Source organism: Monodelphis domestica, chromosome 1 (genome assembly GCF_027887165.1).
Source record: "Monodelphis domestica isolate mMonDom1 chromosome 1, mMonDom1.pri, whole genome shotgun sequence".
NCBI classification, from domain to species: domain Eukaryota; kingdom Metazoa; phylum Chordata; class Mammalia; order Didelphimorphia; family Didelphidae; genus Monodelphis; species Monodelphis domestica.
The window spans coordinates 122,792,999-122,810,459 of record NC_077227.1 but is presented as its reverse complement, the minus strand read 5'-3'; the positions used below and the strand labels follow the sequence as shown (position 1 = coordinate 122,810,459).

The following is a 17,461-nucleotide window of genomic DNA, read 5'->3' as shown; positions in this document are numbered from 1 at the left end:
GTTCTTTGATCTATATGACCATCCTTTTGAGATGGACTTTGGGAACACACAGTGAGAATCCAAAAGAATCTTGATAGACTAGAATGTAAGACCAAATCTAATAAATTGACATTTTATAAAGAAAAATATAAAATCTTATTCTTGGGTTCCAAGAATCATCTTCACAAGTACAAGATGAAGGGAGTTCTGGCCAGATAGCAATTTGTCTTTAAGAAGATCTTAATGTTATAATGGACTGGCAGCTCAGTGTGAGTCAACAGTGTGAGCTAAGAAAGCTAATCCATTGTAGGCTGTATCAAGAGAGGAATTTTGCCCAGGATTAGGGAAGTGATAATCCCTCTTATCAGACCACATCTGGGATATTGTGTTCTGTCTGGGCTTCACATTTTAGAAAGGATGTTTATATACTTCAGAGACAGAGAGGGAGTGTATGTAGACACATATCTATATGTATATATATATATATACATATATATATATATATTACACACACATTATTTTAATTTACATTATGTTGTGCTATGCTATTGTTATATATTTATGCTGGCATTTATATGTTACTTTAAGATTTGCAAAATGACTTACATATATCATCTCACTTTATCCTCACAACAACTTGAGAGATAGGTGCAGTTATTCCTATTCATTGAGGAAACTGAGGCATAGAGGTTAAGTGACTTGTCCATAGTCACATCTAAATAAATATCTAAAACTATATTTGAACTCATTTCTTCCTTACTCCAAGTTGTGAGGTCTATATATTGTACTACCTAGCTGCCAATATAAGATGAAGGAATTCCTTGGCGGGGGGTGGGGTGTTTGTTTTTTTTAAGATGGAGAAAAGAAGACATAGAAAGGACATGATAACTCTTTTCAGACATTTGAAGGTTGCGTTTTGGAAAGGGAGTATATTTTTTCTGCTTGGTTTTAGAGAAAAGAACTAGGAGCAATGCATGGATATTCCCAAGGGACTGACAGGTTCTATGTGAAGAAATATTTCCTCACAATTGGATCCATCTAGAAGTGAAATGCACTGTTTCAGGAAGTCATTGATTCTCCCTTATTAAAAAAGCTTCAAGCATTGGCTCAGTGACCACTTGTCAGGTCTGTTGTTGGCCTCTAAAATTCCTCCTAGGATTCTATGATTCTGATTTATGAACTTGAAGCTTGAGTCAAGGGGAGGAGATTATCTGAAATATTTCTTTTCTGGTTGGTAAATTGTTGGTAACTGAGAGCTTCAAAAATAATGATGAAATGGTCCTTTGCTCCTCAGAAGCTTATAAAACTTCCCTTTTATGGAGGACCTATTGATTAAACTCAATCATCAAAGTGTTCCAGCTTTAAATATGTTTTCCTATGAGGTTTGCTGCTACCTCAGACATGCAAACCTCTGATCTCTATTTCTTCAATAAATGATCATTTAACCAGAGAATTCCTCAAAAGAATAACTAGTATCTATATTGCCTCTTCTTATATATCTTTTGACCCGTACAAGATTTAAAATACAGCCAAATGGCTATTTGTTAAAATAATAAATCTCCTTAAGTAGTCTCATTGTTTGAATTAATATAGCTTATCACCATGGAATGAGAAGCAATTACTTTATTTTACATAATTATAACTTCAATTAGTGCAAATGAGAATACAACCTACACTTTACAGTGATTCATTATTCTCACTATCTGGGACCTGGCAGAAAATCTGTAAACAATACTTATATGGAGTAGGAACCTAGTCACTTTGAAGCCCATAATAGTATTCCAGATATAGTATCTGTCTATATGTAGAAAAGCTAATCAAGTTCATTCACATATATTGTCAGAATTTTTTAAATTTAATTTAATTTTTATTTTAATATTTTTATTGTTTACCAATTGTGTGTCATATCGATTTTCCACCCAAGTTTCCTCAACTTATATGATCTGTTGTCTGAACTTCTTAAACCGGGTAACAGTAACTTCTTTACCTTTCATTAAAAAGGAAACTACACCTCACTCCTCTACTGTTTAGACAGGATAAATTGATTTTGGTGAAATTGATTTAGTGCCACTCAACCCTCCCTAAGATGACATGGTTTCACACAGCTTCCTGCTTTCAGCTAAAAGTAGCTCTGCAACTAAGACCTAAAAATAGCTACTAAACTACTAAGACTAAGAGGCATTTTAAGGCATATATTCCCTTTTTCCAGATTTTGGGTTGGCAGTGTGGTATAGTGGTGATACAAGCTGTATCCTCAAAATCAGAAAAGCCAGTAGAAGCAGTGACCTTCCAGTCCTTCAATTTCTCTTACAAAAATTGGGGGCCATGCAACCTATTCTGCTCATTGTATAAGGACAAAAGTAAAAAATCACATGAATCTTGGTATGTCAGAAGTGGGATAGAACTTAGAGATCAGTGAATTTAATCAGTCCTTGCATTTAATAACTAGGATAGGGAGAGAGACAGAAATAGAAAGAGAGAGAGAGAGAGAGAGAGAGAGAGAGAGAGAGAGAGAGAGAGAGAGAGAGAGAGAGAAGAGGAGATGACTTATCCCAGTTTCTATAACTAGTCAGTGGCAAAGCCAGGCCCTGGGTCTTAAGATCAGAAAGTGAGAGCTGGAAAGAATCTGAGAAGTCAAAATGTCTAACCCTGTCATTTTCCAGATGAGGAAAAAGAAGTCCTCTTCATTCTAAATCCTATTCTCTATCCCCTCTGCTTCAGTACCTCTCAATGAAACAAAAGGTTCTTGAGTATCAGTACAGCATCCCTTCTGCTGCAATACAGAGATAATATATGTAAAGAGAGCCTTGTAAAAGAATAGGTACCCTACAATCACAGGGGGTTGTTTTTAAATTGGTATGGTTATTTATCATGAAGACAAAAGATTCAGCTTGGAGAGAACAGGAAGAGGATATAAAATGAAGGTGCAAACCGTAGTGAGAAACAGCATGGCCAACAGTTGGCAGGCAGACATACATATGGGCCCTCCTTCCTCAATTGCTCTTGGCATATGCTGTTCTTGTAACACTGATGCTATTTGAATATTCACAAAAAGACAGTGTTGCTATTATGAGCAGAATCCGTCTCAGTAGTGGTCCTGTAATACAGGATGAGCCCATTTCATACCAGTCAATCATTGGGGGACCAATAAGCAACTATGAAATGCTTACTACATGCCAGGCACTGACTTGAGTATTGCGTCCTAAGTTTCTAAGATAACTTTGCCAAAAAGAGAATCATAGCATATTGGGGGGAGGGGGAGAGGGCGGAAGGGATCCACTGTCTCCTTTTCTAAACTAATTGAGTGTTGGTATTCTTTCTAAGTTATCCATCTTTTGGTGGCCATACAATAACCCTCAGATAAGCAGGAACAATGAGAAAATGAGCTTGCATTTGTGTTTGCTTTTTTGAGTTTCCTCATTTTAATTCCTAATTTTAATCTCTTCTTCCAAGGAACTAAAACATCTCATTCTCGAGGCTGCTGATGGATTTCTGTTTGTAGTTGCGGCTGAAACTGGAAGAGTCATCTACGTGTCTGATTCAGTCACGCCAGTTCTGAATCAACCCCAGTCTGAGTGGTTTGGTAGCACCCTTTATGAACAGGTTCATCCAGATGATGTGGAGAAACTGAGAGAACAGCTATGCACTTCTGAAAACTCAATGACAGGTTAGTGATCTATAAAATGTCTTTGTTTTTTAAACAAATAATAATCCCTTCCACATGAAGCTTATTTTATCATTTAGAACTAGTTTCAAAAAAGGTCAGAATAACTCAAAGCTGCTTATAGCTTATGGACTGACTTAGATTAGATGGCTTTGCCATAACTTGGGTTTGTGAATTCCATGCTCGGTAGACTACTTTCCCACTTACCAGGATTTTTTTTTCTGAATACTGACATCAATTAGTGGTTAAATTGTAATAACAGCATCCCTGTTATTCAGTAGTTTTTCAGTTGTGTTCAACTCTTTGTGACCCTATTTGGAGTTTTGTGGCAGAAATACTGAAGTGATTTGTCATTTCCTTCTCCAACTCATTTTACAAATGAAGAAATTGAGATAAACAGAGTTAAGTGACTTGCCTAGGGTCACACAGCTAGTAAGTATCTGAGACTAAATTTTAACTTAGGAAGTTGAGTCTTCTTGACTCCAAGCCTGACCCTCTATCTACTATGCAATTTTGCTGGTGTAGTATGAAGTAAAAAATCAGTGTCATAGATTTAGAGTAAGAAAGGATCTTAAAGGTTATAGTGTCCACACTTTTATTTTGCAGATGAGTAAACTGGAGGCATGAAGTAATTCAGTGCCTTGTCTAATTATGTGGCTAGTAAATAGGTAGAATTTGAATTCAGGTCTTTTCTAATTATATTTCTGGTACTTTATCCACTACTCTAACTAGCTGCTTTTTTTTATGTAGTAGGTTCGTATTTGATCTGTGATATAGCAGTAATGCCATAGTCAGAGCTTAGTTGTAGGAATAAATAAAAATAGAGCATCATCACAGATAGTAAACAGTAAAATATTTACCTTACTATGTTAGGTTTCTTAAGGAAACAAAAAACTTTTATGAAAAAAGTTCGCATATATGCAAAAATAATTATAGCAGTATTTTTGTGATAAATCATTTGAAAGAAAGTCAATTCTCAATGATGGGGAAAAGAAGAATAAACTTTAGTGCATAAATATAATGGAATATTTCTGTGCCATAATACATGATTAATATATATCCAGAGAAGCATAGAAAAATTTGTAGGACCTGATTCAGAATAAAGTAATAAGGACCAATAAAACAATATATACAATGACAACAGTTTAAAAAGAAAGAGCAATCAAAAGCAAATATTGCAAAATTACAAAGAACAAACATTCTGCAAAGAAGAGATATGAGAAGACATCTTCATAACTTTATAAAGGTGGGAGGTTCAGACTTTGATATATTAATCAATCAGACTTTGATACATTAATCAATCAGCTTTACTGATTTTTCTCTTTTTATTTCTTTAAATGTATTATTTGTTATATTAGACAGCTTCTTGGACTAGCAATCCTCTCTAGCCATTGACTTGATACTTGAGAGGTATGTGGTGAAGAATGATAAGACTATAATTAAGAATTAGTTTTATTTGTTATCTTTTGAGGGCATTAAAAATCATATATTTTCATGGACACCATCATCTGTGGAATATGCATCACTTATTAAGCTTTCTTTGGTAATTATCAATCAGTATAATCCATAGCAGTCACTTGAATAGATGAAGGATTCTAAATATAAGATAGTATATCATAATAGCAATAATTTCAAAACTGAAAGATTTTGTTGTTGTTGTTCAGTCGTTTTAGTTATATCTGAGTCTTTGTGACCCCATTTGGTGTATACATGGCAAAAATACTGGAGTGGTTTGCCATTTCCTTTTCCAGCTCATTTTACAGATGAAGAGCTAAGGCAGATAAGATTAAGTGACTTGCCCAGGGTTATACTACCTAGCAAGTGTGTGAGACTAGATTTGAACCCAGGAAGATTAGTCATTCCTGACTTTAGGCCTAGCATTCTACTGACTGTTCCATCTAGCTGACCCAAAGAGATTTTAGAGGTCTTCTAATCCAACTCCCTCATTTTACAGCTGAAGAAATCAATATCCATATTGATTGAATTTCTTGTCTAAGATCATATAGCTATTTAGGGACAAAACCAGCATTAGAACTTTAGCTCTTTTATGTCAAACTAGCCAATTAGGTTAGTTTAGATTAGACAAATGAAGATCTTAGAATATTATACTGAAGTATTTTGTGATTTGATTTCCTGTTGCTCAATCTAATTGTTTTTTTTTAATTCCAAGGTCAGTGCTTTTAAAAATTATACCATGCTGTTCCCTATATTAACAGTTACATAAAAGAGATGTATTTGATAGTCTCGGGACAGAAAATAAGACACTTTAGGAATAAGGTGGTTATAGTCCCACATCTAAAATATTCTGTTCAGATCTGATCTCAAATCTTAAGGAGGGCATTAGAACAGAGGTATCAGTTTCATAGCCCAGGCTACACAACTCCCTAGAAAAATGTATTTGGGAAATGTTTAACAAATTAAATAAAAATACACTACAGCATAGATTTTCTAAGTCTCTATGCAGCCCATTGAATCTGTTTCTATTTGAGTTTGACACCACTGCTGTAGAGCATTTAGAAGAAGGCATTTAGGAGATTGGAGGACCTTCAATTCATTGCATATGGCCTTAATATTTAATTTGACTCTGCCCGAACATTTGGAGAGTGATTGCGGGATCCCTGCTTGGCAGAATCTGAAACATTCTGACATATGGTTGAATACCAGTGTACATGTTAAATAATAACTATATGATGATCAGTTGAATAAACTGGAGGTGTTTAGCCTAAAGAAGGGAAGACTCTATGGTGACTTGGTACATCTTTTCAGATATTTGAAGGGCTATCATGAAGAAGATGAAATAGATTTCTTGTGTTTTGTCCAAGAGGGAAGAACCAGGAATAATGAATAGAAGTTGCAAAGAGGCAAATTTAAGCTTTATGTCGCCAAAAACTCCCTAATAATTGGAGCTGTCCAAATGTTGTATGGACTGCCTTGGAAAATGATGAGTACAACTCCCTGGAGGGCTTCAAGAAGATTCTGGCTCACTACTTATTGGGCAAACAATCAAAAAGATTTCTTCCAGGTATGGTTTGAATTAGATGACTGATGTGGTCCCTTCTCATGAAATTTCTGTAATTCTGTCAATATTTAGCACATTGCTTGCTAGTGAGTAGCATTCCATTCCTGAAAACTGGTGAGACATTTTTCCAAATGTATGTTTGGAAATATACAAAAATGTACATTTAACTGAAGAAAGACCTTCATATTTAAAGTCTACTTCATTATTTATCATAACCTATTACCCTTTCCACCAGGACAGTGGATAGAGCACTGGGCTTGGAATTAAGAAGACTCATCTTCATAAGCTCAAATCTGACCTCAGACACTTACTAGTTATGTACCCTGAGCAATTCACTTAACCCTATTTGTCTCAATTCCTTATCTGTAAAATGTTCTGGCAAAGGAAATGGCAAACCACTCCAGTCTCTTTGCCAAAACAAACAAACAAACAAACAAAAAAAAAAACCACAAGCATGGTAATGAAGAGTCAACACAACAGAACTATAGCAAAATTTCCCTTCCCCTTTCGGTTGAATGGTAGCCATTTATATCAGTAAACTCCATAGCCTTCTAAAAGATATCTCTTTCTTTACAACAGTAGTATCTATGGAATCCTGAAAAAGAACTGCTCCATGAAACTCCTACTGTGGGATATGTTGAGAAAATATAGAATGGTGTGTGCAAGGCAGTATGAGATAAAATATCCAAGTGATTGGTACAGACATTAAGTTTTCCAGGAGTTCCAAATGCTTTCTTGGTTATAAAACAGCCAAGACTAAATTTTACTCATTTTAAATCTTGGGGGAAAATAAATACGGGTTTTTATAGACAAAGGGCTACTTGTGGCATAAGATGCCTCCATAATATTAACATTTTGTAAATGATACCTGGGAAGCTCCTTATCAGACTTTGCTCCCTTTTTCCCCTGGTTTTTGATTTTCATTCTATTGAAATGTGAGAATATTGCATAGGAAAGAGAAGTTGGCACCCACAGAATCAGAACTGAAGCCATATTATGTAAATGCCTTCAACACATACATTGACATTCAACCCTATGTCAAAATGTTCTGATTTCTGCCAAAATGGGGATCTCACACCCGTTCTCCAGATGTTCAGGCAGAGTCAAATTAAATATTACCAATGAAAACACCAGCAGAATAAATAATGGCAAGACTGAATTGGGAAAGCATGTGGAGTTCCAGTAAAGAATATGTGAGAGCAAAATGCCCCCAGGACTGTCATCTTTTCAATAAAACAATATCCTTTGTATTCTTGAGGCTGGCATCAGTCAGCTTAACAGTAGTTCAATTTCTCCATTATATTAAGACTGTACTAGACTGTGTTTTGATTATTCAATGTTGATTTTCAAAATACCTATCAAACTCAGGAAAATGGCATTATGTTAGATGTTTGAGTGAAGAAAAGGAGAGAAAGGGTTGAAAAGTTAAGATAACACATAATCCTTGACCTCTTGGAGGTTATAGTCTTATATTCAGAATGATAAATAATGATTTAGGAGAGGTCAAACAGTCAAAATTCTCAATACCAAAGGGTTTCAGAATTCTCACTTGCTCAATTCATATGCATGACCCTGTTGTGATTGGCAGACTTGATCTTCCTGTGAGTTGTGAGGCCATAGTACAGAGATGCTTTTAGCATTGAATCAGAGTCTTAGACTGAGACAAATTCCAGTCTCTGATAACAGTTAGGAGTAGGAAACTGGTGAGAAATTTTAAGCTGACTTGCAGTTCTGCTCATTGAAATTTCAACAGCCTCTATATTTCTCTAACACTGATTTGATTTTCCTCCTACACAAGTGTAAGAGAAAACCCAAATGGGGCTGTGGATAGTTGTTGCTACTGCTACATTTTTCAGTAATCATTACAATATAAGACGGTACATTTGTATAAATCTTGCAGTTAAAGCATTTTCACATGCATTTATCTCATTCAATATTCATAACAATCCTTTGAGTTATCATCACAGGTTTCTCATTTCATACACATCTCTCTCCTAAATACTTGTTTAAAAAATCAAATGAGGAGCCAGAGGCTTGGAAAGATTAATGGACTGCCTTGAGCTCACACAGCTTGTAGATAGAAGAGGCCGAATTAGAATTCAAGTCTTCTTACTTCTAGATCAGTGTCTCTCAGTGATCTACTACGCCTTCTGCATCTAGGTTTCACAAAAAGTCCTATTTCTCTTTCTGCTGGTTGGATTGTTTTAACAAATTCTGGAAAATGATATTTAACAATCTTTATCATATTGCCTTTTTTAGGTTTTTCTTCTCTTTCTGGAGAGCCCATCTATTTTCACAGTTTGAATTTTCTGGAATTCATATCTCTTCTTTACATCTTATCTAAGATCCACTTCAATATTTCTAACACTTAGGCATTTCTTCGCAAATCTACTTATCTAAAATTGACTCATCACTTATCCTTCTACTTTCCATTCTCCTCCCCCACCCAAAAATAATGCCATCTTCCAACTTTCTTTTCAACGATTGGAATTATTATGCTTTTCATAATTCTCTTTGCCAATCTAAATCCTATTCATACTTTAAAGTCCATGCCAAGCTTCAGCTCTGTGAAGCCTTTTGGGATCATGCTAGTCTAACATATTCTTTTCCTTCTAAAAATTACTGTGGCATTTATTATCTATACTTTTCAATTGGCATTTAATTATAGACTATATTGTAAACTTATCTAACTTTATTGTGTTCTTACCATATCATTCCAGAGTTTTCTTTTTACTCAATCAGTCAACATTTTAGGTGTCTGCTACATGCTGGGAAAGAGCATTATGTGACTGAGGCACAGGAGCAATGGGGGAAAGATGAAAGTTTGGTCTTGGTTCCTGCAATTAGTGAGGGCAGGGAACACATCTTTGATTTCTCTGTGCCCTGAAATATCTAGCACATCTAACATTTCAGAAATAATTCTTTCTTGATTAAATTACTTACTAGTTTTCCCAATTAATGAATTCCTCTCTTCAACATGCTGACTATGGTGGGGGGAATACTACTTTTCTGATGAGTTTTTAATCTTAACACTAAATGTTTTTCGTTTTACTCTATAAGCAAAGCAAGTAAGACTGTTCTATGAAACAGTTGGTTTGGGTACCAATATATAGTTCTTATGTTCACCGTTGTCTCCATGTAGCTGCAGTAGGAATTCTAGTCAGGTATTTCTGATTTTAATAAGACTGATCTTGAAATTCACCTGCAATAACAAATGAACCTGAAGATTATCATTTGTTTCAACCCACAGGCCCTCTTTAGATCAGGCATACCAATAAACTCTTCTGTATTCCTAAGTACTCTAGCTCTAATCAAGAGGTTTGTGCTTCCTTTTGAATTTGGTTTATAGAATTTGGTTGGCTAGAGCCATAGAAAAAAGGGTTCTAGATTTTTTTCCTCCTTTGTGACACTGCATCAATATAGTTGTGTTGGATTTGAAAGTCCCAAGAAAAGAAGGCACCTAGCAGACAGGGAATTCTGTTCAGTGAAACATTTGGGATGTGCTACTTGAAAATAGGAAAGCCAAACTGAAGAGGAGTTGTAAGTTCAGATGAAACATTTGTGCTGCTTCATATGACATTGTGTACCTCAGGAGTGGTGTTCACCAGTGTGATGGAGGCTAGTACCAATGAGTAATTTTGTTTCTAGTGGCAATGGAGCTGAATTCTTTGTTTTTTTGTTTTTGTTTTGTTTTCTTTTTCTCCTTCTGGTCTCTGTGCCTGACTGTTGTTCTGAGGTTCCCTTCTGTGTTTACCATTTTCTATTTCTCTGACAATCTGGAAATCAGTATTCCTCTATGAAAAAAGAAAACTAAGTCTTTTCTTTCTTAAGCCCAACTGTATAGAAAGCTCTTGACCTAGAACCCAATTTTCTTGTTCTTACTTTAATTTTTCTCTTAGTCTTAGCTTCTCTATTTACTAACCATGGGATCTTAGGCAAATCATTTAACCTCCTGAATCACTGTGCTTTGCATTCAAATACTTTGGTAGTTCTTTGATTTCATTGATGTGGGTACTATCCCCAACAGTTCAGAGTGTAACCCAGCCTTGCTGTCTCATCCTGTGCAGTTTATTACAAACTATTCTTAACTTGGGTCAGGCCAGGCAAAGCTGATAGCTCAGGTTCAAGAATATAATGAAATAAAACATTTATAGGTCATTCATCAATTTGCAAATAAAGGTTTATTTAGCCATTGCATTTAAAGGGTATTTAGTAAGTATGAAGCAATTGTTCAGGAAGGCATAGTCCTTTCATGTCTATGTAAAAACACAGCTGGTCAACAGAACAGTGTGTGGTGTGTCATGGAGCCAATTCTAAGAGCTCTGACTCCATGTGGGCTGGCCATTTCTATTCCCTTAGGTGACCAGAAAGGCAGTCAATAGTATTGGGACTTAGGCTTAGCCTCTTGAATAAACTAAGTCTTGGGACAACTTCCTGATCTTTTAGGGGGAAAATTAGCCTACTCTACATGGCAAGGAGTGTTGGTAAATATGGTCCTTACCATCTAACCTTATCCATGCTCTTCCCATATGTCCTCCTTAAGAAGGTCCACTTTCCAGGTTGAAGGTCTTCCTTTAGATTGCTTGGCATTGGGTAAATACCAAAGGAATTTGTACATTGTTCATTCTTTCCTGCCACATGATTCCCACTTAGGAGACAATAAATGATCAGACAGCTAGGTAGCTCAGTAGGTTGTTGAGCCTCAAGTTAGGAAGACTCATCTTCCTGAATTGAAATCTGGCCTCAGTCACTTGCTAGGTAGTGCGACCCTATGCAAGTCATATAGCCCTATTTACCTCAGATTCCTTATCTATAAAATGAGCTGGAGAAGGAGATGCCAAACCACTCCAGTACCTTTGCCAAGAAACGTAAAAAGGGGCCAAGAAGATATGACTGAATAATAAAAACAATAAATGATTGTCAAATGACTAGTTTTGTTTTCCTCTTTTATAACACAGAGACATTACTAATAGCTTTGCTCTCAATCACATGATTGTTGGGAAGATGAAATGAACTTAGGTACTATTAAGTTAGAATGTGGTTGGGTGGCTCAGTGGATTGAGAGGTTTTAAAAAGAGAAAACTGTAAAGTATATAGATTAAGATATTATTCTTATCATTTTAAATGATATATTAACAACTAGGTACTTTCAAAGAGAACTCCCATTGCCTGACATAAATTAATGGTTCTCATACTTTTGAGTGAAAAGTTGTACAAAAACTTCTGGGGCCAAAACAGCTACATTTGAAGGGCACACCTTGACTGGGGAATGGTTACTTTGCCAGTACTTTTGTAGTTCTACAAAACTCGGAAAGGGCCTTTGTATAGATGTATAGATGCAAAACTGAAATACGTGGAATTTACTATGACCTGCAGGCATCCTCAGATTTTTACTTCAGGACTAGAATGAACTCTAGAATTCTGGGAACTTTCCATGGAAAAGAATGCAGTTTGGGTCCCCCAGGGAAATATTGAACCATTTGAACTACATCAGGACAGAACTTAGACTCCACAGAAATCTCATAGAGCTGTTGGGAAACCCTAAAGGTTATAGATGGTAAAGATAAAGCATTGAAATGTGACTTTGCATTCAGATCCAGAGATGGTCTTGGTACAGTGTCTTATGTCATCTGTGATATATCAATTATTAGGTAACTTTTCCATCTAGTAGGGAATTGAGCTTAGTCATAAAGGGACAGATTCCTCAGTCTTAGGCTAAATCCATAGGATTTCCCCAAGGGCTCATAGATTTACAGAATCTAGATTTAGAAAGGATGTCAGAGGCTGTCTAGTCTAATTCATTTTACATTGAAACTAAATCCTGTGAGATTAAATGACTTTCCCTCAGTTGTACATCTAGCAAATATCAAAGGCAGAATTCAAATCCCAGTGCTCTAACTTTATGATTCAGGATGTTTTACACTGCATCAACATACTTATATACAACAAGGACCTCACTAAACAAATGCAGAAACCAACATAAAGAAATTCTAGACTTTCAAAATTGAGCTACTCTGATAATCAGAAGATCCAAGGTTTTCATAGATTGGAGGTTTTCATAGACAAACAGTTTGGTTTCAAGAATATCTAAAAGTCATGATTTTTTTCAAATAGGGTGGAAAAATATAGAGCCTTTATTATGAAATTGGGGCTTCTGGGGCTGATAAAGCTATCTAAATAAGAACATTATGTATATGCAGATGGACTCTTGATACCAAAAATGTATATGGCCACTGCTCAAAGTAAAAGTCTTCAGAGCAGAATTGGTAGGAAAAATGTACCTTAGAGAGTTTAGTCATCCTTGTACTACCACTCTTCTATCTGATTGTTGACTTACTCATTGGGGATTGCACAGATGGAGAATTTGCAACACCTGAGCTACATTCCCAGCATCCTTTTAAATGATGTCCTCATTTTACATAAGGATGCTAAGGAGATAAATTTGGCTGAGACCCATGCTACGGATCTCTTTTTTTTCGGAGCTTGTCCTTTTGGTTAAGTGCTGCAGGTGTGAGTCTCTCTCTTTGCTCTGCTCACTTAACTGAAAGAACTTTTTTTCTTTCCCCTCTCTTTTAATTTAGTATTAAAAATCCTATATATTTTTAAATACTAATAGTATTTATTCAAAAAAACCTATCTGGATCAGTCAGTAATTCAACAGGCATTTAAAAAATACTATGTGCCAGAAACTGTGACAAACATAAAGAATATAGAGACAAAAAAGATAGTTCATTATTTAATAGTACTTGCATTCTACTAAGAGAAACAATATGTCATTTATCATATAAAATACATAAAATTAGATAAAAGGTAATTTTATTACCTTTTCTCTTAGAATTGATACTAAATATCAGTTCTAAGAGAGCCAACTGATAGGCAATTGGACTTATCCTGGATCACACAGCTGGAAAGTGTCTGAGGCCAGATTTGAACCTAGGATGTCCCAACTCCAGGCCTGGCACTTTATTCACTGAGCCAACTAGCTGCCTCTTAGAAGGTAATTTTAGAGAAGGTTCTAGCAGCCAGAGAAATTGGGAAATGCTCCTTGCTGAAGTGGAAAGTTAAGCCTTGAAGAAAGATAAGTATTCCAAGAGATGGAGGTAAGGAGGGAGAGCTAAATGCTTATATCCTTTGAGTTTACTATGGATACTATTATTGAATGGTTCTTACTACACTGGATGACAGGTAGAGAAACTAGAGTATGTTCCAGAACCAGTAAACATTGATTAGGCACAATACTAGCCACTAGGGATACAAATATAAAGATGAAACAATCAGAATCATTGCTCAAGAGAATTAATAATAACCCCCAGGATGAACAGTTAAAAACATAGTTGGGGTGCAAAGGATGGGTTTGGGCTTCCTGTAACACTTGGCAGAAGAGGATTTAAAGAAAGCCTCACTGATATCTAGGGATATTTATGAACACTGTCTTGGTAGAAAGATTTAGTTAACCACCCTGATGCCCAGTGATGCATGAAGATCTGGAGAAGATTGATTTGTTTCCAAAATGTTGGTAATGAAAATAATTAGGTGGTAGAATACATAGAGTACTGAATCTGAAGTCAGGTGACCCAGACTCATAACCTTTAGTTCCAGAAAACCTGAGTTCAAATTCTGCCTCCGATACTTTTGACTTACAGTGTCACTCTAGGCAAGTTAGTTCATCTCATTCTAAGTCAGTTTCCTTATTTGTAAATAGAGATAATTATATCATTTGTAAGATATGGATAATTATAGCACTTACCTTCCAGTGTTGTGAGGACAAAAAAATAATATTTGCACTTGGCAAATCTTAAAGAGCTACCTAAGTACAAGGTAGCTAGTAATAGTACTAGTTATTATGAATATTGTTGTTACTATTGAGGCGGCTTCCCACACCCAATTATATAACTTATTATTTTGTTAATTTAAGTGAAATTAACAATTTTAAATGTTAATATCAGAAAATAAAATCTGAACTTTCTAGCAATATTAGGTAACCTAGATAAATATAGCAAATTCTTCCCAGTTAATGATTCAATAAATCAGTCAATAAACAGGCAATACCTACTCTGTTTCAGTCACATTTCTAAGAACCGGGGATACAAAAGGGGCAAATGACAGTCGCTGCCATTATAGAACTTCTAATCTAAAGGGAGTCATTTTTAAGAGTCAGGTTTTGAATGCTGTTTTCTGCTTATTTTGTGGTCTCTGCAAAATGTTGCTTGAAATGGTAATAGAGTATTTTAATGAAAGAAAAACATCTATTTGATTTTGGGAAGCTGCCCAATTATGTAGTAACACTTAAGTGACAGATAATTTTATTTAACATTGGTTTACAGAAGGGGCTTGGAATGTGCATATGAAATGGAATTTAAATTGCTATCATCTTGGTAACCTTCCTGCTGATTTTTCTCACTAGAAGTTGTAGCCTACTTAGTTCTGTTATCCCAGATGTTTGCTGGAGCCGGTTCCTTTTCATTCTTAAATATTTACACAACTTGCTTTGTTTTGCTTTACTGCATACAAAGCATGCTAACATTGTGGAACCGTTTATGTTTTTCTCTCATATTTTACATCTAAAAATATTTCATGAATTCTAGATGCAGATTGCCAGCCAAGGCTGCTATTTCCATTATCGTTCTAGTATCAGAGCAGATAAAGGAGGCAGAACAGTGTTTGCACAAACACTGCCAGGTTCAAGGAGAGCTCTCTCTCTTTGCACGTCTGGAGAACTGGCACAAATCAGAGGATTGATGTCTTAAACAGAGAACTGCTTTTTCTTCCTTCATTTTAATCAAAGATAGTTTTTTTAATTGTTTTTTTTCAACTTTGAAATTCCCAAAGGATCTATTTTTCTCATCACCAGGAGGTGGTAAAGGAGGGGAAGAACTGAGGTAGTGTATATGAAGATGCAACACTCTTGAAAAGAAAATAGATAAATTGCTTTCTTCCCTGAAGAAAGCCATGGTGGCTTTGGGGAAATATCTGTGGGTCCCCATGGATTCTGGTTCAGCTAGCTACTCCTTCTCTGTGTGACTTTAGTGTGAGGTGCTTTTTGCCTTTCTGAGAAGCAACTAGAGCCCCAAACCAGAAGTCAGAAAGACCTGAGTTCAAATTTGACCTTAGACACTTAATAGCTATATGTTACTGGGCAAGTTACTTAATTTCTGTCTGGCCCAGTTTCCTTATCTGTAACACGGGAATAATAATAGAGCTTTCCTCATAGGAGTGTTGGGATGATAAAATGATTAGCATAGTGTCTGACAGAAAGTAAGTACTAAATAAATGTTAGCAATTATTATGACTATTTAGTGAGATAATCAAGTGCTTAGCATAAGACTTGGCACATTGTTTTTTATCAGTCATTTCTGTCATGTCCAACTCTTTATGATCTCATTTGGGATTTTCTTGGTAAAGGTACTGCAGTGGTTTGCATTTCCTTCTCCAGCTCACTTCACAGATAAGAAAACTGAGGCAGATAGGGTGTTGATTTGCCTAGAGTCAAATAACTAGTAAGTGTCAGAGACCATATTTGAACTTAGGAAGATGAATCTTCCTGATTCACAACCCAATGCTCCTAGCTGCCCTGCCTGGCATATGCTAAGTGCTATATAAATGTTAGCTGTCTTCTTTTAAATGAGCAGATTGGACTAAATTAGCTCTAAGTCCCTACCCACTGCTAAATTCCAAAAGATTTGTTTTGTATAATATACAAAAGAAGCTCTCATTTATACTATATGCTCTTGGATAGAACAGTAGGGTAGAAATAAGGAAACCTGAGTTGAAGTCCTGGCTTGGTCTTTGACTACTTTTATGACCTTATAATATAACCTATTTCAAGGCCCCTTAGGAGGATCAAAAGGGGTAATATATGAGATAAGAATATTCTAGGATTTAAAGCTGGAAAGGACGTCAGACCTCATCTATTCCAAGTTTTTTATTTTAGAAATGAAGAAAATGAGGTCCAGAGAGGTCAAAGATGACACAGATGGCAAATAGCCAAGTTGGGATTTGAGGTCAGGTCTTCTGACTCTTTCCAATACAGTATGCCCTTTGTCACTTTGATATGCTATTGTAATGTGAATAGTTGCTCTAATATTTGTCATATTTTTTATTTAACTATGGAAGGGAGAGATGAGAGCACATTTACTTTTGAATGAGGTTATTATTATGTTTTTTCAGTATCAAAAGAACAGAATCTCCTGATTCTGGTAACTCTTTGAGTCTTTGGTGACATGTGTGGCAACCAAGTACTGTAGCTGAACTTTGTAGAATTCACTGGGTTGAATGATTTCAATGGCTATAGACCATATTGGCTACTTCTGTGTGGTCCTTTGATGGTCCTAGCTTGACCTGTTGAATTAAGCTTGCCTAATTTCCCTTGGTTGTGTGGGTTTTAAAATTAATATATAACTAAAGTATTATATTTTAAGAGTTTTATTAATAAGTACTTGAAATAAAAAGCTAGAGTAAAACCTGCCTAACTAGCGAAGAATAAAAGAGAGAGGGATGTGTCACAGAAAACTTTAAAAAATCACATAAACTTGAGGACACAGGAAAAGGAAAAGCATTCTAGGTAATGCAGAAAGGAATTTTGGATAATGTAGTATTTAGGGGTTCAAGAATTTCCAACTATACAGTTGGCTTTTATTCTCTTCAGCCATATTCTATCACATTAGCCATATATGGGTACCATAAATGCAAATTTTCATTGGTCATTTTGTTTTTACCATGTAGTTACATTGATTCAATTTATACTGTAGCTTTTGAAATACCCACAATGGAAAATATTTAATGGAAAGGAAGGGCAGCCT

The 17,461-nt window shown here is 35.7% G+C and overlaps 1 protein-coding gene across 3 annotated transcripts in view; it reads left to right on the top strand.

Moving 5' to 3' along the window:
• The window catches only part of ARNT2 (aryl hydrocarbon receptor nuclear translocator 2), a 268,147-nt gene that overhangs the window by 95,485 nt on the left and 155,201 nt on the right, over nt 1–17,461 (top strand). For all 3 annotated transcript variants that reach the window (XM_001367918.3, XM_056806028.1, XM_056806035.1), the window contains one exon: nt 3,433–3,646. In XM_001367918.3, coding sequence (XP_001367955.2) covers nt 3,433–3,646 — 214 coding nt within the window. The remainder of the gene's footprint in view (nt 1–3,432; nt 3,647–17,461) is intronic.